We start from the raw sequence: 25,894 nt of genomic DNA on the forward strand, positions 1-25,894 counted from the left end.
AAATGGCAATAAACATCTATTCTATTCTAGTGCTATATAAACCGGATACAGAGCTGGGCTGATTTTATCTACCTTGACATCTGGATGCAAGAAGCCACGTCACGTTAAAGGTTGCCATCTAAAGGTTAAAACGGTGAAGTTTGAACGACGTTGTATCGTCCTGTAATCTTGAATCTGCTGCTATTTGTAGTTTTGCTGATCTTGAATAGTTATAGTAGCATACTATGTTTCTTTATTTTTGTGGCTTTAAAAACAATTTAAAAATAAGATATATACTAATCTGATGACTCTGTTTTCATCAAACTGTAAAAAAATAAATAATCCAATACTCAGAGAGCCTTTCACTGAGACAGAGTACAGCTTTATTAAAGTCAAACTTCAGGCATGTCTGAACTCTTCAAACTCAACTTTAGAATGAAAAAAGGACAGAATCAATATTCTCAAATAAAAAGACAGTCATGTACAAAAAGAGTGTTGTCTCAACAGTCACACACATTTAGAAGCAGAAATGTACAGGCAAAAAGAGCACGCCACAGTAACATGATCCTATGCAAGTTCAATGCAAACTATTTACAGGTTCTTCAACAATATGCAGTAACACAGGTTAAACAGTAATCAACATGGTATTTTGTGTTCATCCACTTTTTCATAGAAGCAACACCAAGAGAGATAGATATGACCCCAGTTAGAGTTACTGTAAGTAAGTTTACTACGAGTAAAAAAGAGATGATGAGTGCTCACAGAGGTGAATTTCATTATTTATTTCAACACTATTTCTCCTTTGACAGCATGTCAACTTGAAAACGTAACGACAGTCGGCAACATTGCACAAAAACCAAAAGACGTCACAGTGAAAAATGAAACATACTCTTGTACAAACAAAGGGAGGTCGTGGTCCATCCTAAATTTTGAGTGTGTACAAAAAATATGAATAATCAGCAAATTCCTGTACACTTTGAAAAAAAAAAAAACCTCCTCAACGGATTGATGGTCACTCAAATGAGAACAAACATGCTGTCTCTGAAAGAAAACAAATGTGGGAACTATCGTGACAAACTAACAAACACATCAGATAACTTTTTTTTAAGTGAAGGAAATGATGCAAGCTGGGACAGTCAAACTATGTAATACTGCTGCTGACAAGGGCAGAAGAGGACAGACTGGCACAAGGTGATGCATGATCATGCGATCTGCAGGTGCAAACAAAGAAAATAAAGGCCGTTATACACAATCTCTATGCAACATGGTGAACAAAAAAATAAAAGGAACACAAATAAAAACAAACATTGGCATTAAATCAGGCAGTTTAAGACTCTCCAACAAAATCAGTGTCTGATGTTGGAAGCATGCATTTCAGCCACCTCAAAGTGAAAGAAAAATACTTTCAGAAGAGTCGTAAAGTTAAAAAAAAAAAATCAGTCTGAATTTCTTTTTCACAACAGAACAAAAGTCAAGGAGTCCTGCAGTCTGATGATCACGTATGCCTGAAATCTTTGAAATGAAATAAAATTCAAGTTTGACTCTTTGAGTTTGTAAAGGACAAATAAGTAAAAGGGCCTAAATGATGTACCTACCCTGATACTGAACAAGTACTAAAGTGTCCCAAGCCCATGACTGACTACTGAGGGGGGGGGGGAGCATCTCTGAATACAAACAGTTTGGCAAATGTAGGAGGTCAAAGGTCAGAATCCACGACATAATAATGAGTAATGTAGAAAAGTGAGAACATTTGATAAAAACGAAAGCATTGCATCCTGTTTCTGTGCATTGTTTGCAAAATCAACACACCCCTCAAGTCCAAATCAAATTCTACTTTCCCAAAATGTTCGACCTTAACTGTGCAAAAGGATGTGTGCAGACAATTAGAGTAGAAGTTCAAATAAAATGAGTGAATCATATCCCGAAAAAGGGAAGTTTCTCTGTGCTCACCTTAAATCAGAGTCATCTACACAAATGTGATATTAAAAGTCAAAAAACTGAGAATGGAGTGTTGAGGGAAGCAGACGATATCTTGTGTCCAGAAATGTTTAATATCTAACTTTTCTTAGATTTGTTTAGAACTTTTCAGAGGAATAATCATATCAGGCACAAATAACTATTCCAGCTCAAGATGTCCTCCTAATGAAAGCTGGAATCTGTCACTTTTCAGGATTCACTGGCTCCCCTTCTTTTTGTATTTCTTTAGTCTTTTATTTCATACTATTTACCCTAAAGCTGCCAGTTTAGAGACGCCTTCAATTAAAAGTAATGCTGGTAAATACGACAGTCCTGCCAACAATTCCACAGTCACATAGGTAATACGTTTCATTTTTTACATGAACAGTTTAAAAGAGGGGATTTGAAGGTTCAGGTTCGACTGTCCTGATGCGTTACAGTGAAGTGTTGTGTTATTAACCCTCCTGCAGTGATATAAAGAAGGTAAACAATTTAAAAACACCACAACCTACATCCACTAAAAAAAGCCCGGGTCAGGTAACATCAACACCGATTAAAATGAAGTCTGGATTTTGTAGGAGTCCAGAAGGTTTCCAACAGGACTGTTGTGTGTTTCAGCCAGGTGGACAAAATACATTAGCAGCTTCATGTAAAAGTCAATGCACTTAAAAAAAAAAAACCTTGCACATATAAAGACTTGTTTGGAAATATTGGCACTGTTTCAGTCTGGGGCTTGACTTTTAACACATCACTATGGTAGCTTTTAAAAAAAAAAACAACAACAAAAAAAAACAGGGGCAGAAACCACTAAAGGAGAAATATTAATGTGACTGAGCAAAAGGCTGTGGCATGACTAACAGATAACCGTCCTCCTGTTATGTTCACTTGAGTGCAGGGTAAAAAAAAAAAAAGAAGAAGAAACTGAATCTTGACATTCCTATATTTAACTGCTTCACACCGCTTTTAACACCGATTACTGTGAGTCACGATACAGGGCGAAGAGCAGCGGCTGTCACCAAATGTGGAATCATTACACCAAATGTATAGAAACAAAACGTATGCAATGACTAAATACAGATATATATATATATAGCCTAATGTATAACTCCCCATGTTTTTAATAGTCTATTTCACTTTCACTGTGGTGGAGGGGAAGAAAAATGACTGCACTGGTGTTTGAGAAAGTAACAGGTATAAAATGTGGTGCTATAAATAGAAAAAATTCAGATTTGACAGATGAGAGATTTAAAAACACTGTACAGAAGTTTGAATATTATACATTATACTGAACAGGACTGTTGTTACACCATTACGTCTTTTTATAAAAGCCCAGCCTTTAGCATGTTCTTCAGGTGGGAAATGAAGAAGCCCCTTTCCAGGAGTCTTTGTTTGAAGCCAGGCTGGCAGTCTATCCATCTTGTGCCCAAAAAAATAAAAGAAAAAGAAAAACACCCCAGCATTTTAGGCCACTTCCTCAGAAAAAAAAAAAAAAAAAAACGCCCAACCAACGCCCAGCAACGTTTCTGACCTTGAGGAAAAAAGTTACAACACAGTTTAAATCCCGACGTTACTACGAGGATTAGAGGTATCCATTTGAAACACTTGTCTTATGTTCTTTTACTTTACATTTTTGTAAATGTATGACCTACCTAAGTTGTGATGCGACAAGCTGTGTAAAAGTGCTTTTTCAGAAAAGTTTGGCAATCAAAAAAATATGGAGTTAAAAAAAATCACAAAATCAAAAACAAGCCTGAAAGCGGTCACAGTACAGGAAGTAACTGAAAACGGACTGCATGGGTGCAGCATCTCCTACAGACAGAACTGAACAGAAGGCTGATAAACAATACTTAAAAGACAGCACCAGTGATTACAAGCTGAGCTCCTCGTCTACCATACAAACAACAGAAACTGCTCAGAGGAAATCAAAACTACGGAGAGATTCAAATAAAAAAAGGATCAGTTTCTGGTTTTAAAAAAGTGTTTTTTCCTTCTTCGTCCCTCCTGATCTTTAAGTACTTTACAATATTATGAGCCAATTATGTACACAATGGCGAGTGAGACTGGCAATATGAAAGTCACAAGTACTTCTGTAATGTCATACCATTACACTATATACCATTATATTTCACCTTAATAGGACTATTTTCACAAGGAGGTCTGTGTAATGTTTAAACACCTAAACAAACAAACATAATACACCACTCACCAAGATGAAGTGAGAGAATCTGTCTGTAAACATTAACAAACATAGATACTGTATATAATTATATTCATCTATACCCATAAGTATGTGAAACCATGTCTAAGGAAGATTGGAATGTAGTGTGGTCCTGAAAAAAATTGCACTAAACCGGTCATTTCCTCCAGCTTCCTTTTGTCAAAGAAGAAGAGATGAATACAATGACAGACCACGTCAGGAGTGAAGATCTGCTGTGGAGGAGGAATAATAGTTGAATCCTCTCCGTACAGCCATCGTGTGTGTGTGTGTGTGTGTGTGTGTGTGTGTGTGTGAGATGCCGATCACAGCATACAGCAGGTAAACACGCAGAGGAGCAGCGCGGTGGTGTAGAGGTTCAGAATCTCCCCTGCCTCCTCTTCTCTCCACCTCACTCGTTGAGTTCTTCAAAGTGCCAGTTAATGACAATGTGACAACACTTAAAATTTCCACCGCTGTAAAAAATACAAAAAAGGAAACATGATGGCGTGGGTGTCTGGGCTTTAGAGAGCTGTAGAGACCATTAGTGGTGTTTTATGGTAAGAAGAGGAGGGAGGATGGCGCACACTGAAGCCTGGACAGTTTTTTTTCTTTTTCTGCAGACACTCCATCGCTCTGCTCGCACCACAAACAGCACTGAGGTGTTCATTGTCTCCTCTCTGAACTGGGCCGTCACGTCGGTAAAAAGCACTGTCTTCCCTTTTTTTAGTGCACTGCTTCAGATCAGAGGTGGATTGGAGCCGAGGAGACCAATAGACGTACACTTTACAGGGAATGAGGTATTGAGGGAGCTGCCGCGTCACTCTGTGTCCGGCATCACTTGCTCGGGCTCCTCTTTCACCCTGACGGGGCTCAGAGCGGAGCGGCGCCGCTGGGTCGAGCCGGGCTCAGGGCCGCACTCAGAGCCCAGGGGATTGGCAGGGTTGTGACTGGAGCAGCAGGGGCGTCCTTCGAGGGAGGAGGAGGTGAGGGCCCCCGTCTCGTGATCCTGGCAGAACGAGCGAGGGCAGAAGTCACAGAGGGATGAGGCCGGGGAGCCGCAAATGCTGCAGTCATGCCAAGGACACTCCCAACGTCCTGCAGACAGACACGCGGGGCGGGTAGAGGAAGACAAGTGAATTCAGTCACCAAGATTATGGACATAAATCTCAGGTTTTTACAGGAGAAAGGAGAGCAAAAACAAAGTTCTGATATATATATGTATGTGTTTTCAGACTTGCTATAAACTGTGATCCTTTGTTGTTCCCAATTCTCACTGCCTCAAAAATTAAACAACAAGAAAAATACAATAAACACAGGCTTGGTCTGCACTGTTTCACATCAACCACAAACAAGTGGTCATCAGTCTAAATTTGATTTGAAGGTGTCACCGCCAGAAATCATAGCAATAGTGTTTTAAGTCACAGTAGTTTCATTTTAAAATAGGTATCTTTAAACTTTAATGTGATGCCAAAACACCCTCTTTCAAACTTTTAAGAGCTTCAGTTCAGCCAAAAATATAGAAGACACATTTTCTCACAAACCTGTAGTGATATAAGATCATGGATGTGATTTTCCATTTATTAATCCTGACAGGAAAATTAAAACCTCAACGCCATTTATGTCACCAGATCAATAAAATAATAGACTTAAATTTAATTTATAAGATTAATGAATGGCTGTGCTCGGCTGCTTTTTATCTGGTGCATCACTGGACACAACGACCTTTTCAGGCTGCTAAAATTCTATAATAACCTTTTTTTTTTAAAAATTAATTTACTTTGTCATGATGTTTTTGAAGTCTGTGTGGAGCTCTTTGATTTGCCCTGTTGCTGAAATGTGCAATAAAATAAACTTGACTTGCCTAAGATGATTCTGATTAAACAAGAAAAAAAAATAACATTACATTTGAAACCAGAGACTTACAACCAACCAGGAACTGCAAGGACATATTGTCTGTTTTTAGGGGTCACAAACTAAAAAGAAGGTGGGATGTTAATGGTTTAAGAAATGGCTTGTCGTTGAAATAGCAGCACATTGTTTGCTTCAATGAATGCACAACACATTATTTGTCCCCACCGATAATTCAGATAGATTGAGAATCGCACACTCGAGCTCCTCTTGTCATTACCGTATGGCGGCTTGGTGAGGTTGAGACACAGCAGGTGATACGCTTTAGGACAGTCCTTCCTGTCACACATCACCAGCTCCCCTCCCTCTCCACACCAAAAACAGAAGTACTCGTGTGTGTGTTTGCTCTCCAGTCGCAGCTTCCTCTTCTTCGGCTTCAGCTTGGCATTCCTCGCCTTCTCCTCTTTCTCCATCACCACAGCGCTCTGAAGAAAAAGGCAAAAGCGGGTTCCGAAGTTTTAGTTTAGTTTAGTTTATTTGCACATTTTTTGAAAGAAGAATCAAACAGAAAATAAGAAATAAATAAAAAATAAAACACATGTGCAGGTGAGGTAGAAACCCATGAGGGCTTATCTCAAAACCTCGCCTTAAGAGATTAAACAAAGTTAAAATAAAATACAGTAAAAAAATAACAAAGTAAGAATATTTACTATCGCAAATAAAATTTACCCCAATTGAAAAGTACATACAAACATTGAAAACATAAAAATAGAGCAAAACAGGACATACAGTATGTAGACAATATAACAAAATCAGGACAATTCACTATTCACTACAAATCTTTCTGACATCAACGCATTTCTGAGTCTCAATTTGTATCTAGAAAAAGACAAAAAATCATCAAGTAAATAAATATGCGTGTTCCATAATTTGACTCCACGGTATCTTATTGAGTCCTCGAGATGTACGACACATTGGTAGGTAGAGGTTATTGGTTTGTCTAGTTGAGTAATAGTTCACTTGAGAATTAAAAATGAAAAATGCTTTAAAGCTTTCTGGCAAGTTTGCACTCATGTATTTAACTTTTAAAATAAAGCTACTTATTTGAAGAATATTGATATCAAAGATTGTCAATATGTTACACTTCAGAAAAAGAGGGGAGGTTGCATCACAGGGCTTGGAAAAAGTTGCCATTCTGACAAAACGTTTCTGGAGTAATAGAATTTTATGAAGATATGTTTGGAAAGTGCTGGCCCATACAATATTGCGATAGTAAGATACGGATATATTAGGCTGTAATATAATGTTGAGGTACAAGAAGAGTGTAAAAAAAAAACATAGTTCAGAACCAGATTCATGTTGAGGAAAAGTGAAAACAAAAACTTCCTCACCGTTGGCTGCACCCCGAGGAACCCCGAGCAGTTGTCTGAGCCACAGTTGCAGGACGCTCTCCTGTTTCCCACACAGTGCAGGTTGTAGTTGAATGTCAGCTCTGTGTCTGCAGGATATCAGGGGACAAGACGAGGATCAAACTTACCATCAAGCTTTCTCTGAGTGCGTTTATATTAGGCAATGTAACAATAAGCGTATGCGTCTTCTTTCCATGGTAACTTACCGGCCTCGATATCACAGAGGGCGAAGAGTCCGATGCGAACATCTCCGTTCACCGTCCATTTCTGCGTTTCACAGTTTGGGCTGCAGCTGTGGTTCATAAACCGAGAAGAGTTTCCTTTTGGGCCGGCGTCGATCACACGATCCTACGAGGAAAAAAAAAAAAAAAAGAGACAACAGGGTTCAAGAAATGCTCTGTGGATGAATCTCCTCTGATCACATGTTGTTTGGTTTCTCTGATGTCACCTTGGTGAGGGTGAGCATGTAGAAGTTGGTCACGTGATTTTCATGGGCACGTTTGATTCGCTGCTGGCACTCCTCCGAGTCGATCACCTCTCCCACGTACTCTGTCACAAAGTCACCCTGGAGGAAACGACAAACATCACATGGAACAAAGTTTTAGGCGTCACACAGACAACATTACATAAGCTGTTTTCACAAACGCACTCCTGAAAATATTAAGATCGTTTCAGGAGGACCGCTCCAGATATTCTCCTGACCTAGTTCACATATGCACCTCACAGCGGGAGACTGTCCCTTTCAGACGGGAAGGGGTGGTCTCTTGAGGTAAGATGTGTTTAGTTCACTTTGAAAATTGGAAGTGAATCCAAAAGAGCAAAAGGTAACGCAGGATGGGTTGAAGGTTTGAACTGAACGTACTTTCCTGAGAGCCTGGTTGGTCCTGAGGCCCCAGCCCCGGCCGTCTGTCTTTACCACCTCCGTCTCCGCATACAGCCGCTTTGAGAAACACTGGTTCTCACAGTTGTCTCCTGCAGGACACACCTGACAAAAACAAATAAACAATGGTTAGAAGTTAAGACTCTCTTAACAATCAAGATTGATTTTGGGGCTTTTTGTGCCTTAAATGGAGAGATCGAACAGGGGATAGAGAGTAGAGAATGACATGCGGGAAAGGAGCCACAGGTGGGATTCAAACCAGGGCCGCCCGCCTGGAGGACCACAGCCTCCACTGCGCCACCAGCGCCCCTCAAAAGTTTCATCACAAACAATAAACAATAACTAAAATAGGCCAACAGACCTGTGGATGACACTCGTACTGCAGCATGCGGTTCAAACACTGGGAGTGGAGACTGCAAGGATGATCATCTGCGGGTCTGCAGTTGCATCGTGAGATTTCTGACAAGTCGGCTATGTGCACTTGGACTTTCCCCACTGGTTTATTAGACTGATACAGAAGAAAGAAACAGCCATACGTTAAAACACTGAAGACTTGTCGAGACTACTTAAACGCAGCATTTCATGAGTTTGTTTTTAAAGCAAGAGAATAAAATGATTAAATTACCTTAATGAATTTGTAGGGTGGAGGTTTTCGAGAGTTGCGCTCCTGCTCTAAAGCCTCCCTGCTCTCCCTCTGCGCCTTGAGCTCCTGAAACCGCCGTGCTGCTTCTTCCAGAGCTGGAAACAACCAAACAATATCTCAGTCGTTCATCCTCCCAACAGATTTGGCCTTAAAATTAGGAGGACTTTTTTTTTTTTTTTTTTTTAAAGGGAGAAATTACCTTTCTTGAAGGTTTTGTTGATGTTGATCTGACCCGTGACAAAGTTTTTATCGTTCTCCACGTAGGGGAAGACGCGGCCCTGGTTGATCCAGTAGTAGTCGTGGGAGCCGAAGAAAAAGACGGGGAAGTCGCCAACGTCATGGCGAAGGCTCTGGATGTTTGATGGCACCAAGCGAGGGTTGCAGATTTCAGCCGGCCACCACCTGCAAGGAAAAGGACCAGGGACAATGAAGGAGAGAATTATAAAAGGTAGAAGAAGAAGAGTTTAATAATAATCATGAAACATCTGATCAAAAGCTTCTATAGTCTTCAGGAGTGGTACACCACAGCCTCCGTGACTTCACTGTTCTTTGCATTCATTCTTTTATGTGAATGAGAGTTTTTGAATAATCAAGAAAAAAAGTTGATGTTTCTTGAACTCTGATCAACAAGATGAATCTGGGTCTCATGAGCAGTTTTTGGATCTAGTTCTAAGCAGGTTGACTATAAACTGCAGCATTTATATTAAAACACATCGGTCACATCAGTCTGAAGAAGGAAAACACAGCTGCTGTGCTATATCCTGAATACCTACATCCCATAAGATCACAAATAAAAACTGAACTAAAAACAGATAATACAGGTGTTATTCTAAAAGTCTTTTAGGGCAAATAATCCTTTGACAACTTAAAACATGTTAGTCAGTAACACACTTTTCCAACTGAGAAGTAAATATTCAACATGATGTTAACTTTAGTAAAGTAAAGAGTCAATATTTCAGGGACTTTTATATATTAATGCTCTTGTGTATTTCCAGCAGCAGGACGGTTTAGGTCTGATCTAATAAATATGTTCATTGTGTAGTCTGTAGTTTTCTTATAATCATAAATGTTTATTTAACACAAACAACTACATTTCAAGTGTAACAGAACAATTTACTTTGACAGCTACAAAAACCCTCAGCGGTGCATCATCAGTGCCCATTGCGTACCTGTAGTTGCCCAGTTTGACCCAGACAATCTGTTTGTAGTGAGGCTTCTTCCCTGCCCTGCAATCACTGCAGGACCACGCCCCCTCCGGCATCTCAATCTCCAGACACTCCGGGTGGAAGGACGCCGGGCATGAGTCGCAGCACAGCAACTTGCCTCCTACAATTGTATGGATGTACACATGTTTGTGTGTGTGTGTGAGTGTGTATGTGTATGTGTTTGTGAGTATGTGTGTATGCATGCGTTGAAGGACATTGGTATGCAAAGAGAGGAGGAGTGTATAATTAGGTGATGCACCTTTATACCTGGACAAACTCTGAATCTCATTTGCAGACAAGCCTAAAAAAAATGTAGAAATACTAGGGAGCCTACACACAGCACACAGCATCAACACATGGTATTTCAGCCCCTTGTATGATGTCAATATAGTGTCCTTGTTAAGAAAAAGATAACAGTAATATCTTGGCATTATCTTGAATACTAAGTGGAGGAGCTATTATTTGTGTAAAGGCTACTGTGATACTCCATTAGCAAGACTAAAACCGGGTTGTAAAGCCCGACATTGGATTCTCAAGTCTTAGTTACAAGTCTTATTGCAGTAGCAGCATGTCTGACAATCAGATTCAGAGCCCTGTACCCAGACCAGCCTGAGGGAAATACATGCGGCAGCACAGGAATGAAACCAGCCAGGGGGTTAACAATGAATGTGGGTTATATAAAAAAAAAAAATTATTATTGGCGAAAAGCAGGCATGCAGTCCTGCCAGTAAAGCAAACTATTCCCATCACACATCCTGCACAGACCAGCTTGCATGGAATCAGAATTTTAGATGATTGCAATCAGCATTTTTTTGTCTTTACATTTTTTTTTAGAGGTCAAATTCCCCCATTGTTGCCCTGAAACTTTAATGTACACAAATCTAGTTCTGATTTGGGAAATATTCCATCCAAGACAGGTCAGAGCCAAAAAAATAATAATTTCATTTGAAAATTTCAGTCAAAAATTAAACAAAAAAAAAAAAAGAAAGGTTTCAGTCAGCATAAAGGGAGTGAGGCTGGAAAGAGTCTTTCAAATAAAAACAGAAACAAGCCCAGAGTGCTGAGGCAGAGAAGCAGTGGGCCTCGATAAGCTCCAACCAACCACAGAACAGAAACTGATGTAATCCAGAGCATCCTGCATTACAGTACCAAATTGTAGTTAACATGCTGGAGGTCTGAGAACCAGTCACATGTTCCTACAGTTTTACTAGTTTGAAATCAGAAGGACATTTTAACTATTCTTGTTCACTGCATCAATAAAAACCCAGATCGAAAGTTTACTGCACATCACAAACCAGTCTGACGGTGGGCCTCAGGCAAGAACCACCAAAACAAACGGATTCATTGGAGAGAACTTGTTACCGTTTTGCTGTGCATGATTTTTCTTGTTGTTGTTGACACATTTGAAAAGTAGCCAATTGAAAATATGAAGATGTGTAGGCTGCTATGAGATGGAAGGTTTGGGTTTTTTTGATGTAAGATTAACGTCAGGAACAGATGAAGACACAAATAGAATCCTCTACAGTCTACCGTGTACTTTGATGCTGATACAATATCTAATCCTGTAATTCTGCTACCCTAAATGTCTTTGAAAAGTGCAGATTTACAACCAGTTTAGTTTGGAGAATCAGTGTATTTGGATTAAACACAACTGTTGTTTGCACGAGGCCCACCGTTTTTCTGTTAATGTGTTAGGGAACTCAGCTGAGGTTACTTTGCGCCACTCTGCATTAGAATTAACTGCAGGATTAACCAGTTAATTGACATTGCACTTCAAGGCTTTGAAATGAAAGATGTGTAACCAAAAAAAAAAAAAAAAAAAAAAAAAAGGGGGCAACTTAAATCAGAAAGGGAGCAGGCACAACACAAAGACAGACCAGTGGGACAAAAGGAGTAAGAGAAAAACTGTTCAGTTACCTTTCCCAACATTCTTTTTGGTAGCTGACGAAGGAGAGGGAATCATAGGTAATTTCAACTCAGCACGATTTGACTCAGTCAGAAGGTAGTGGGACTTATAGGCATATGAACTTAATATGGTGTCAGTAAGGTCTTGCACTAACAGCCCTACACAAGACACACAGGAAGAGACGGGGGTGAGCCGCAGTCAAACTCGAAATTACCCAAAAATTCACAGAAGAGAAAGAACAAACACATGTGCTCTGTCTCTCTCTCTCTCTCACACACACACACACACACACACACGCACAAACACACGCACACACACACACACACAGAAGAAACAAGTAAAACAACGTTTGTCCCAACACATAGAGGCCAAACGGGGCACTGGACTGAATATTTACCAGGCAAAACATCAAATCTAAACCACGTTTAAAAAGTCAGAATGCATCTCCATCCTGAGTAGAAGGGATTCTTTAAAGGGGAGTGCAGCCTCCACGATTCATAGAATTAGTGTTGCGATGGAAAACAAACCATTACATAGCACAGCACGGCTTTCCATTAAAACAATAAGCCCAAACATGAAATATTGAATAGGAGATCCAAACATGATATATCTAAAACAAAATGCATGTGGGATTATCATTTATGTTTACGCATGCAGTGTTATTCCAGATTTGACTGCATCATAAAATGGTAAGATTTTTAAATTTAAGAAGAAAAAATACAATCTTGGAAGCTGATCTGGACCTGTAGAAGCCCAAATGTGAATTTATCTTGTGGTTTTGAATCATCATGTGAAAGCTCAGTTATCAAGTGTGATGAATTAAAAACCTTCCACACTAGAGGAGACATGGGCAATAAGTGCGTTCTGCTGCGAGAGCTCACCTCGGGCACACAGGAAGCACCAGCCCACGTTGACGGGGGAGCTGAGGAGGCCGTTCTTCTTGGTGCTGCCGTGGTTGCTGCAGATCATGATGTGATGGGTGAGGGCGACGCTGCCTGCAGCCACGCAGCCGTCTCCTGTGTGATAGGCCACCGGACAGCGGATACAGCGCATCAGACGGCCTGGACAGGGAGTGGAGGAAAAAAAAAAAAAAAAAAAAAAAAAAGACTCAGAAAAGAGAGAGTCTACTGACCTTTTCTGCACAGGACAAGTTTTGATGAACTTCTCACTCCGTCACATGAGTCACGTATCAGTGATAAAGTAGAGCACACTCACAAATCCCTGTCATTGCAGAGTTTTATAATGAATTAGGTCAGATTCTTTTATGGTTTCCAGCTGTAATTAAGAGAAGTCAGGAGGGAAATATACAACAACTTTGTTCTTTTTTGGCTGCAAAGAGAATCAAGATTTCTTTTATCTTTGTCCTCAATATGGTTTGACATTGAACACTAACACTTGATGTTTTGGACCAGTGGTGGGCCAGGGACACAAAAGAAAAAGCTGAAGGCTGAAGGATATTATTCATGACGAGACCCTGAGGGGTTTAAATAAAGTAAAAGGAACCCAAAAACGGTGCTAAAATCTTTTTGCATTCCTTCCCGACTTGCCTTCAGCTTAATATTCTGGAAAAACAAAAGCAGCACAGGCGATGTGGCTGCGCAGGTAATCACAATATCACTGAGAATCTCCTATATAAACACATTGCAATGGATTAATAAAAGCAATGCTTTCTCACTCAGCATGCATACATTTCACCTGTTGGAGCCTGTGTGTAATTAATCTACCCACAGATTAATTGGTGCAAATTTAGTGTTGAAAATAAAAAGCTTTTGGGATTTGTTTGGATTTAGGGAGGTGTTTTAGCAGACACCGGTCTTGTGTAAAACCTAAATGTACAGGCACACAGTCAAGGTGTAAGTGTAACTGTGTTTTTTCAGCATCTCTCTCTCTCGATCTAATGTTCGTGAGGAAATGAAAATACTTTCTTTTCAGCTTCTCTTCGACAAATTCTACTGGGTAGGTTCAGTCTTTGTGCTTGTAGTCTGTAATGTTGGAGCTTTGTTCAGTTGTTGTTTTTTTTTTTTTTACACTTTGCTGACGCAGCACTGCCTCAATGCCACAGAACTTCCACTTCAGACTGAAACAGGAAATCAAAGAAGCTGAAAACACAATGCAGACACTGGTTTACCTTTACTGGCTCGTTGTAGGTCTCTCTCCAGGCAGCAGGTAGAGCAGCTGTGCTGAGGGCAGCAGAAGCCTCCACCCTGACTGCTGGTGGTTCCTGGGAGTTTCTGAACACAGTCTTCGTGGTAGAAGCAACCACATCCAGAGACAGAGCATCGTGTCACCTCCCGGCCCGAAGTCTTACAGCTAAAACAAGGATGATTGCCTGCAAAAAGAGAGAGAGAGAGAGACTGTGTTAGAAAAGAGAGAAACACAATATATGTATAAATGTTGCTGTGTTCTGATTGGCTCACCATTTCTACATTCCAAACAGACGTATCTGCCTTCAGGTAGGGACGAGAGACCGAGACAATCCAGGTGAAACTGTCTGCTGCATTCACCTTCACACACCACCAAACCGTCCCCGTACGTCTCACAGATCTACACACAGACACGCACAGACAGTTAGAACATCATATAACCGTTTACAAGCAAGAAACTAAACATCTGAATCGTGAGCAGCCCTCACCTGGCAGACGGTGTCTCTTTTGCCGGTGCTGCTGTCCTTGCGGGACAAACCCGAGTCCACAGACTGAGTGTCTGAAGCATCAGCGTCTGCCGCCGCCGGACTATCAAGACTCTTCCCAAACAAACCCTGAGAGACAAAAAGAAGAGTTAGTTTGAAGATTTGTTTCTTGAGATGGAATCCAGCTTACAGACCAATCTAGTGTGAGCTATCTATTTAACAACAAATGGTTATTTTTAATTATTAAATTACGTGTCCACTCTTGGCTTAATGTACAGAGAGTCACCTCCACCCCGTATTAAAAGTGTGAATTGTACCTCTAATCTTACAGTACCAAACAAGTATAGACTTTAAAAAAAGACAAATACAATAAATTTAATCAAGACCAGACACAAAAAATAAAACAATTATGATTCCATAATTTAATGTAAAAATTCCTGAAAGTAAGATGGGTGTATATTCTGATTTTCTAACAGTGGCTTCCTCCCTTTGTGCATAGTTTTTGTTTATGTATGCATATTTTCTTATCTCACCTGGGGGTCATTGAGGCCTCTCGAGTCTGAATCGGAGGTGTCTCTATACTGAGAAGAAGCCATCTCCACATCTGTTGACGCTCTGCTTCGCTTCTTCAGAGGCTTGCAGGCGTCTGAGATCTCACTGGCCCCTACAAAGATTACAGAGGGCGTAATGAACAATGACATCGTTTTTTTAACTTCTTATTAGTATTTGGAGGAAGAAGACACAGAGGTTCAGATCATGAGACAATGATGGATCCCCCAACCTTTCTGTGAACCTGTCCTCAGGAGCATGGTCTCAGGAGCCATCTCAGCCTGTGAAGAGGGTTTAACATGAATATGTATTTCATCATTGATTAAAAGAGAAGAAAAATGTGAATCTCTTTTTCCACTAATAAGCTGACCACGGACATCATGCAGGGGAAATGACAATTGCTGTATTGAATTTTGAACGTAAAACAGTCTTCTCTCATAATACCACAGTCCTGTGAAGATGTCTACCTACACACTGCAGAATCCAAGAAAACATTAACTACACACTTTTATCTAGGATCCTTATCGAAAAGTTGACAATGCAAAAATAGCAACAACTCAAATCAAACTGCAGTCTGCTTCATGCTGTTTACAGGCTTAATGCTAAGCTAGGCTAACCGCTTTCAGACTCCAATGCATTTATCACAGACATGAGTAGTATTGATCTTCTCGCCACAACAAGCTCAGATTATCCTACCTAGAGAGTCTGCCAACACACTGGAGAGGATCTGCACATAAATACCTTTCTTTTTTGTTCAAATGTAAGATCTTTTTTTTTTTTTTTGTTACACTACAAACTGAAGTTTTGCTTTTCATCCCGGAGAAGTTAGGTATGAAACGTCAAAAGAGTTTATGCATGAAGATAACAGCGGAAACATGGATCAGAGTTGTAGAGAGGATTTTGTTGTTGTGGTGTAGACTGTCAAATATTCTCAATAACTACTTGAGCCCAAAAAGAGGCATTTCTAAGGCACCTGCTTTGATTAGGCACAGTTACCCACAAAGGATTACATTGCAACCATTCAGGTTTAGTGTTGCTGCAGACTTCTACTGGAGCAATCCTAAAACATGTTTTTATATTTTAGTCAGTTAGATCCAGTATGTAGTATATAAGAAAAGGGCCCAGGTTTAAAAACAACCTTAGTGTGGTGTTGTTTTCTTGTGTGGATGAACACTATACATCTACGTTTTTTGGTCTGAACAGGGGCTTATACAGTGAGGACTTATACCTGTTCTTTTTTGGTTTTCTTCTTGGGGACGGGATCTGATCCTCTCTCTGACTCAGACCTGCTCCTGACTGATCGCCGCTGCAGCTTCCTCTCCTGAGAACCTGCAAACACATCAAAAGAATTTAGCTGAATCTTTTACAGACTTTACAACTTGAATAGAAAAAAAAAAATCACACACCAGGCACCATCTATGTCTGTTTTACTCACTGTGAGGACTACTGTGGTGTGATCCAGGAGAGGAGGTCTGCTGCATTCCTCCCTCCTCACTCCTGCGACTGGCGGGGGAGCCTCTCCTTTCGTCCCCGTCTTCCTCCCCCTCATCCCCATCCTCCTCCTCCTCCTCAGGACTGGGCTCAGGTTTAGCTCTGTCCTGCTTGAAGCATCAACATTTAAAACATCTGTACAGAATGACTCTGTGTGTAAATGCATTTCTGTCTGTGTCGTTTTCACAAACCTCAGGCGAGCAGTATCCCAGGTCGGGCTGCCTGGCCTCTTGCTCCACTTGCTCCTCCTCCTTCTCCTCCTCCTCCTCTTCGTCTTCTTCTTCCTCTTCCTCCTCTTCTTCTTCCTCCTCCTCTTTGTCTTTTTTTGGAGACGTCGCAGCTTTCTTCTGCAAGAGAGGCCAGTCACACTTTGTGATCTCCACGTTCAGCCTCTTCATGGTGATGGAGAGAGGTAGCAGCTTTCTGGCAGCCGCTGTTTTCCAGGCTCTGACCGGAGGCGGTGAGTCCTGACGTGTTCGAGCCTCACCACCGGAGTTTTGTTTCGGAGAGCAAGTCTTTAGTTGGTCCCCCTTCTGGTTCTTGTCTTCATTCGAGGCTTGGGAGTGTGCATTGTCCTCCGTGTTGGACATACTGCACTGTCGGCGTGGGAGCTGCCGGCGTGGCGGCTGCTCTCTTTCAGGTGACTTCACTCCTCCGTCTTCCTTCTTGCTGAATGAGCCACTGGAGCGGCGGTTTCGTTTCTCCGCTCTGATGTTGGGTTTCTTGCTAGGCGGGGCTTCAGCCGGCTCCGGGTCGACATAGATGAAGGTGTAGTTGTCGATTCTCTCCTGCTTTGTCATTACAAAGGCGTCCTCGGCATGGCCCACTCCCACCTCCCACTGAGAGCGCTCTCTCTGAGGGATGGGCTTCAGAAGCTGGGAAGAAAACAGCCAAAATATTAACAGAGAATCTGATGAGCTTGACATACAAAGAGCAACAACATTTTCAGTATTGATTTTTCAAATATACAGCTCCACTACTACACTGCTCAAAAAATCAAAGAGTGTCGAGAGAGTCTGGCAGATGGTCAGTGATGGTCTTCGGAGGCATTTCCTTTGCATACATGGCAAAGTATCCCTGGTTCTAAAGGCCAGGTTAAAATGTCACCTGAGCCCCTGGATGCATAGCACAGAAATAAAATGTGTTTTCTCGGTCATTACATGTCAGGTAATTGTTTGCTATTTAAAAAACGCCTACAGTACTAGAATCAGTTTGTACATACTTTGCTTTTCTCCACGGGGTTCGAGGTCTTGCGAAGCGTCTCAGCCTGAAGATCATCAAACTGTTTCTTCCCCTGGTACACGACGATCCTCTTCTCATGGATCCAGGCGCGCTCAGCCACACTGCCGAAGAACTGGACATGATACTCCCTGTGACCTGTGCCGGCAGAGAAAAGGAAAACCAAGCGGTGGTGTTTGTGCACATCCCCAAAAACATTTTTAAGGTTGATTTTTTTTTTTTTTTTTAGCTATTTCTGCCTTTATTTAGAGACAGGACAGTCGATAAATTCAGAAATACGGAAGCGAGAGAGTGGGGAATGGCATGCGGGAAATGAGTCTCCGCTCGGATCCGCCCGCCAAGGAGCACCACAGCCTTCGTACAAGGGGCATGCGCACCATCCACCAGGCCACCGACGACCCCTGCACATCCAATTCGTAGGTTGTTTTTTTTTTGTCATATGCAAAAAACTGATTGTTAAATAGTAAAATTCTTTATTCTCAGGCTCCCGTGAACATTGTGAAAACATCAACTTTTAAAAACTGACTGAGCAGAGACAATCTAAGACCCTAGACAGTTCTCAAATATTCTAAAATAGAGAATACAAAACAGTGTTCGGTAACAGGAAAGATAATATGAACAATGGGATGAAAATAAAGGAGTTCATATCTTTGAGACGATATCTTTAGAGTGTTTAGAGTGATTCACTTCTGCATGTGTGTTTGTACCTCTGGTGTTGATGCGAGTGTGGACCTTCATCTGCGGGTCAGATGAGACCATGCAGGGCCACCAGGGGTATGTGCCGACCTTGGACCACACCAGATCTCCTATCACAAACTCCTTGCAGAAGCCCGTCTCCTGGATCACTGATGGATGATGGACCTTGGGAACCTGAACATGAATGACTCAATGTTTACTACTGTCTGAAGTTATTTGTGTGCAGAGAATTCAAACTGCTGCGCACTAGAGAATAGTCAAGCTCTTGCCTTGGGCGTCTTTGGTTCTGTTTTGATGATGGTCTTCTGAGGCTTCTCTGTCTGAACCGGGGTTGTTTCCGTCGGCTGGGGCTGGATGTGAATGTCCTCTGTCTGCTCCGTGGTACCTGTCTGTGGTTGGCTCTGGTCCAGCTTCTGTTCCTGGACCTGCAGCTGCAGACGCGCACTCTTTTTCCTCTTCTCCTTCTTCCTCTCATGTCTGGGCTGCATCGGCGCGTCATCGTTCTTCTGATGATATAAAAAAAAGGACATCAGGGAACTTTTTTTTTCCTTTTATATTTTGATTTTTCTATAAAAGCAATCCAAGAATGTATCTGTTGTCTTCTGAAATCAAAAACATCCTCAAATATCTACCTCTTATCTGCTGTTAAGAAGATCATTACAGGTCAACAAAATGCTCAAAGTTTAACATTTCCATATTTCAATTTTAAATGGACAGATCACAAATGTTTTTGGTGTGTGATCTAATTGTTCTGGGGTTCAGAACAGAGCCTTGTGATGTTACATAAGATAAGCTGTTGATTGTATGTAGAGCAGAAAATGAATATGCAAAAATATGTTTCAAAAGGAAATGCTTGTTCCTCCTCTTCATGGGAACATTTCCTACTTTGCATGGTTTTACATTCAAGTAACTGCGTATCTTCTTCAGCATTCTGACCATCAACTTAATCTCAAGGAATTTATAATCTGTAATTTTCATAAATTTAGTTTTTGGCATTTTGTACGCCAAAAAAGTAAACGATGAGGAGACAAAGTGTGTGTTTGATCTGTAATGGCTCAGAAGTCTCAGTAGTTAAATGTTCATGCTTTCTTTGATGAGAAGACTTATATATTCTATAACATTTGAAGAGTGGTACAAAGAAATTATTTGAAATACTTACAAAAAAAAATAAAAATCTAACATGATTTAGTAGAGTGTTTTTTAAAATTCTTTCAATTCATCTTGACTTATTAAGCATAAAAACTGACTGCAAGAATGTCTTACCGTGAACCTTTGTTAATTTGCAGACATTAATACAAATATGAAAAGATAAATGTGTATATGATGACGTGTATATGAAAGTCCTAAATATGTGCAGGCAGAACAGACATATAACCAGTGAATGTATTACATTCATGAAAACCCTGAGATGTGATAAAAAGTTAGAAAACTACTTGAAAAAGACATTTAAGGGTTTAAGAACTTTAGTCCAAAGAGCAAAATGAAGAAACTGTCACTAGAGGCTGATCCTGAATCAAAACAATTAGATATTCATCAATGTATCTTCATAAACAGAATTGTATTATATCTAAAAAGCCAAATACTACATCCCAACCACTACAGGACATTTTAAAATTGGTTGTTTTGATTCAAACCAAAAGATAGAAAGAAACTAAACAGAGAGAAACTGCATATTCTCTCTTTTGGAGATAGGAACTCGTGCATATTCACTATTTTGAAGAAATCTGCTCATTCATGAAAAGTATTTTTGGAGCGGAAAACTTTGAAAGACATTTAAAACGAGGACATGGTGTCTTAAGTGATTCAGAACTCTGTGTGTGCCGTTACTTGGTAATGCATTACCTGCAGTTCTTGCAGCAGGTCTCCACACAGAGCAGATTCAAACAGCTCCTTTCCGTTCTGATACGTCTTTATGATCTTCAGCTTGATCTCTGGGGAGCTGGTTTTCTTCAGGACCCCACCAGGGGTGATGGACGGAGCGTGGGAGGGCTGAGAGGAAGGGGTACTGTCCACGAGGGAGGGGGGAGGACTGGAGGAAGGGAGGTGCAGTGGAGGAGGCGGGGGCAGAGTGTGGGTCATGATATGAGGCGTCTGGGCGAGGTGGTGCTGGGGGGGCAGCGGGGGCGGAGGAGGACTCTGTGGGTGGGAGTGGGTTTGTATGTGAGGTGGGTTGGAGTGGAAGTGGTGCGCATGGTGGTGGTGATGGGGTAGATGATGGTGGTGTAGGAGATGTGGGTGATGTGTTGGCAAAGGGGGGGACACGGGGGACAAAGGTCTCTCCTGGAGGCCCGGCCCTCTCAGGACCGTCGCCTCCCCTGGCAGGAGGCCGTGCTCTGCATAGCTCCGTATCGCCCCGTAGCCGTTAGCCGAGCCGTTGGGGAACTGGGAGTACATGGAGAACTTGGCCTGCGGCTCGTACATGCCCAGCCCCGGCGGATAGCCGTTGGAGACCTGTGACATGTCCTCTGGGGCCGACGACGGGTAGGAAAACTCATCCAGGGCAGCATCGTAGGAGGGTCCACCATCCTCGCCCGGGTCACTGCCGGTGTCACAGGTGCCTTCCTGTCTGATGTTGGCTGAGTCAATGAGCTGAGGGGGTTGCTGAATTGTATTTCCCATGATCCCTTGCATGAAAGAGAAGGAGAAATCCATTGTTGGGCTCCTGCATCCTTAACTGTCTTTTTCTTTGACTGGACCTGTTGAGAGAGATGTAAATGTGCTTATGTGACATAACTCAAATCATTTCCTCATTTACCCTTCAGAAAACCTTAAAAAAAATTAATAGAACATGAAGCACCAGGGTTAACATTTCATGAATCAAAATCTGCACCATGCATGACCCCTACTATCCCCCCATTAACTCTTAATGTGTAGGTATGTATCTTTCCTTTGTCAGACATTAAGTTTTTACTAAAAGCTTCAAACGGTACATTAATTACATTTACCTTAACAACCCACCTATACTCGCTTTCTATCGTGCCTTGAGTTACTGTGTATCCTTAAGAATAATCTAAAATATTAAACTTAATGTTTACACTCTACAACTACTGGAGGGTGTCCTGTTGGCCTCCAGTTCAGAAGAATCTTCACGTTACCTTTCCTCTGTTCAATCGGCATACAGTGTGAAGCGTTCCAATGAAGGCACAGAGCATAACAACATCAATCCTGACTACATGTAGCACCTGATCTTACAGTTCAATCCAATATTGCACTTAGGTGTTGCATATTTGCAAACAAAATTTGCACAAATGGTAAACAAAAATAAGTGCCAACCAGTGAAGTGAGCCATCCCACGCCTTGCCTGGCAGGTAATCACAAGCTGTGGTGCTCGGAGATATTTAGTGATGAGAAGCACCAAACTGAGAATGAATCAAGTACATGTCAGATCGAACCTCGACTTGAGCTTATACAACACTTTTCTAGTCTTCCGACTACTCAAAGCGCTTTTTACACCGCCTGTCACATCCACCCATTCACACCCTGATGGTAGTGATCGCGATGTAGTGTCATCAGAAGTAACTAATCCCATTCATACACCGCCACTGAAGCAGCGGGAGCAATTCAGGGCTAAGTGTCTTGCCCAAGGACACATCGGACATGTTGCTCAGCTGGGGATCGAGCCCTCGACCGTCCGGTTGAGAGGCGACGACTCTACCAACTGAGCCACAGCCGCCCCCCTAATATAATCAACAGGTTAAGGATAAAAGGATTATTTGACCACTTCAGTAAAGTTTTAAGGAAAACTAGCAGTCTCACACACAAAAAGGCCTTATATTTACACACACACACACAATGTTCTCCAGATAAGTTGATGATAAAAGGAATCTCCTGGATGTGAAACACCAGAACTTTCTTATCAGACTCTTTCGCAAACAAACAGGACAAATTCCAGACAAAATCCCCTTCAATTTATCTTGCGCTTACTCCCACAACACGTCACAAAACACAGAGTTTAAAGCGGGTTATTGTTTTTAAAATAGGCTGCCGGGCGCTTTTAATTTTTTAATTATTCATCAGAGTGGTACCTCTTTCCCCACAAGCCGGAGATCACTTTAACCTTTTTATTTCATCAACACAAACACATGGTGGCCTACTATTGCAAACAAAACAAACAAAAAAAAGAAGCAGAGATTGCAGAGTGTGTGTGAGTGTCCTCTCTTTTCCTTTTAATAATAATAACAGGAATATCCATCGTGATAGATGAAACAGAGAGTGGAGACACTTAAATGTAGTTTTGAAGTGCGAGCAGGCAGCTTTGGCACAGGTTGATGTAAACATCCATAAAGGTGTCAACTATCGGTCACTTGCTACCTATTTCGATGTTATGTTATTTTAGTGCACTTATCTCCACAGTGGTTAACATTCAACACTCAAAATGAGGAGAAATGTTTGACTATACTTAAAAAACAACCTGCGCAGACACACACACAAAAAAACATCTATTTAGCTTTCTGCGATGTTAGCCTCTAGCAAGCTACCTGGCATTGAAAGGGAAATGTCCTGACAAGATGTGGACATTATTAACCACAAAAGGGGGATTAAAAACACTGCTTCAAGACACGGTTGTTCGTCTTGAGCTGAGGCCACCAACATTTGCCTTATTGTTTTGTCCATGTAAGAGCATCACACATGGGAGGAAGATGAAAGGGTGAAAGCTAAGCTAAGCCAGGCTAGCATTCCTCTGCCAACATGGCTGCTGCCTTTTTTTTTTTTTTTTTTTGTTGCCCCCTTTAAATCAAATTGTCTGGCTTGATTAAAACCTCCATCGCAGGCGGGTTTTGAAGGAGGGGGGAGGATAATAAAATGTGCCTGGATGTTAGTTAAGCAAAAATGCATCTGTGCAGAGACGAGAGGAGGAAGAGGAGGAGGAGGGTTCAACAACATGCATCCACCGCGCTTATCGCTAAAGAGGGGAAGGAGCAGCACAGATTCAGATGCAGGGGAAGGAGAATAATAATAATAATAATAATAATAATGATAATACACAAAATAAAATGGCAATACCTTCAGCGTGTCCCATTCTAAACACATACACCAACCAGCAACGCTTCCTCGTTTAATCTATAAAAAAAAGGAGGGAGGGGGGGGTTTAAAAAAAATGATTTAGGTAAAGCGCAGGCCTTTTTCCTCTTTTCGTTTTAACGCAATTCTCAACAGAGAGGAGGAGGAGGAGGAGGACGACGAGGAGGAGGGGGGGGGGGTGTTACGATATCTGGTCGCTGCCCAATCCCAAAGCTCGTCTCTTCTTCAGTGTTTAGGGGGGCTGTGAGCGTTTAAGAGAAAACCCCCTGCTAATGTAGAGTCACATATATCCAATTCTCTCGACCTCCTCCTCCTTCTTCTCCAAGTGTGTGCAGGAGGCTGCTTCTTCTTCTTCTTCTTCTGCTGCTGCTGCTGCTGCTGCTGCTTAATAAGAGTCTCTAGCTCCCTCTTCCTCTGGTCTAACAAAAGCGTCCCTTTTTGTAGTCCCAGGCCTTGCTCAAGTACAAGTCGGTGTTCCTCAGCTGAGATCCGGGGGGACTGAATGTGGGGTTATATGGACTCAGGAGCACCGCTGGATGTGTAGTTCACATTTCATAGCGTCCGCTTAAACAGGAAAAGAGAACCGGATCAAACACTAGTGATAATAGTGACACCTACACTAAAAGTGAAACAGGAAATTGCATGTGTCATTTTAAGGAAGATAATTTTTTAAGGGGATTTATTTGAAAAAAATATATCCGTAGATAATTTTAAAAGCACCGTGATGGATTTTTTTTTAATAAATGTTGTGACTGTTATAAAATGCGCAATTGTTTTGATTTTTTTTTTTTTTTTTTACACCCCTAACCAAAACGCGATGCAGATGCCGTATAGTGACGTTTACGCCATCGTCTCTGCTCGCCTGATCTGTAGCAGAGAAGGGGGAGAAAGAAAGAGACAAACCTCTCACTCTGCCCCTTTTTCGTGGTACCACAATTGTGATGGTCCCGATTCTGTTAAGCGTGTGTGCACTACAGGACTATTTGGATATTTTTTTTTCCATTTTTGTGTGTGGTCAGTTTACACACCAACATTATTAGGACAATATGATCTATACTATATTCATAATATCTTAAATATCTCCTGCAAAAATAATATGCAAAATGTATTCTTATTGGCAAAAAAACAAAACACCAACACCTTTTTCCCAATCTCTTAGAGTTTTATTCATTAGTCATGAGGCATTTACACAGAGGCCAGCTGTGGGACATTTTTTTAAATCAAGTAGCCATAAGCTGTTTGGACAATATAAACAAAAGTTATATGTTCTCTATTCATGTGTTTGTGCCAATGCTGATAAATTAATTGCATTGCATTAATTTCCAATTTCATTTGCATACTTAGATCATCTGTCGACCTGTAAGCCTAAGGGAAAATAATTAAAGTTAATGACCAACTGACCAATATATCTGGTACAAATTGAATAGCTTTTTGTCTTTTGTCACAGGTGATGTTTGTAGTGCCTGAAAACTATGCATGTTATACTATACCTAAATATTTGTCCATTTGTACACAGTTAAGCTGTACAGTAAATCCCACTGCCCAGTGTCATACCTTGGAAATGTGTATCACATTTTTGCCATGCATGTTTTTCCACAAAGCTGCACTAAATTTTGTTTGTGGCATGCTTATTGATTTGTCTTCATTGATGATATGTCTTGTAAAACTAAGTTGCAGCAGTCCTGCTAATGAATACAGGTCCCAGTTTTACTGCAGTTCTGGTTTGGAGCACCAATTTGTTAGAGAAATATGAGTTTCGAGTTATGAGTTTTGCCTGTTATACTTACATTTTTGGAATTGTGAAAACAACTGCATTAGCATTTGTGCAGGCAGAAAAGAGTTTTCCCCCATTGGGTCTATTTAGACAATTCGATACTTGAGCTGAAAAAGGTTAAGAGCAGTAAAGGAGTGAAATTGGAGTCATTGCATGTCCTGCAAAACTAACCCACATTTTATTCAAACCATTTTTTAATCTCAAATAATTGCTATACACTTCTAAACAAGTTAATAGCATATAATATGGATGAACATAGGATCAATGTATTGCCTCATAGTTGCTCTGAAAAAGATTTAGAGTTTGGTCAATCTGTATTTGTCAGTTTAAATTTCACATTCAGGAGCGCTGGAAAAAAAATATTCTTAGTTACATCCTAAAGTTGAATGTTATCAATCATAACAATTCAATTAATAAATAACTAAATAAAACAATAAATAAACTTAATTCTAAGATGTATTCAAACCTAAG

The 25,894-nt window shown here is 41.1% G+C and overlaps 1 protein-coding gene across 3 annotated transcripts; it reads right to left on the reverse strand.

The window, feature by feature from the left end:
* Positions 1-339: 339 nt before the first annotated feature.
* nsd3 (nuclear receptor binding SET domain protein 3) lies at positions 340-23,981 on the reverse strand. 3 transcript variants are annotated; one of them, XM_061038613.1, is made up of 25 exons: positions 23,632-23,981; positions 20,470-21,323; positions 18,897-19,133; positions 18,639-18,801; positions 17,915-18,069; positions 16,884-17,567; positions 16,637-16,799; positions 16,430-16,530; positions 15,434-15,482; positions 15,186-15,316; positions 14,656-14,781; positions 14,441-14,567; positions 14,152-14,352; positions 12,905-13,084; positions 12,035-12,181; positions 10,082-10,238; positions 9,112-9,314; positions 8,895-9,007; positions 8,631-8,777; positions 8,252-8,374; positions 7,838-7,954; positions 7,596-7,737; positions 7,372-7,478; positions 6,261-6,465; positions 340-5,227 (listed from the first exon to the last, which is right to left on the reverse strand). In XM_061038613.1, exons 2-25 carry the CDS (start codon positions 21,277-21,279, stop codon positions 4,950-4,952), a joined length of 4,866 nt encoding a protein of 1,621 aa, XP_060894596.1. In that variant the 5' UTR covers positions 21,280-21,323; positions 23,632-23,981; the 3' UTR covers positions 340-4,949. The 3 variants fall into 3 exon arrangements, with proteins under 3 accessions (XP_060894596.1, XP_060894597.1, XP_060894598.1); XM_061038614.1 differs by having other exon boundaries at positions 12,035-12,058; positions 23,632-23,980; XM_061038615.1 differs by lacking the exon at positions 12,035-12,181 and having other exon boundaries at positions 23,632-23,980.
* Between the last annotated feature and the right edge of the window lie 1,913 nt (positions 23,982-25,894).

The sequence above is a fragment of the Labrus mixtus genome, chromosome 5 (assembly GCF_963584025.1).
Source record: "Labrus mixtus chromosome 5, fLabMix1.1, whole genome shotgun sequence".
NCBI classification, from domain to species: domain Eukaryota; kingdom Metazoa; phylum Chordata; class Actinopteri; order Labriformes; family Labridae; genus Labrus; species Labrus mixtus.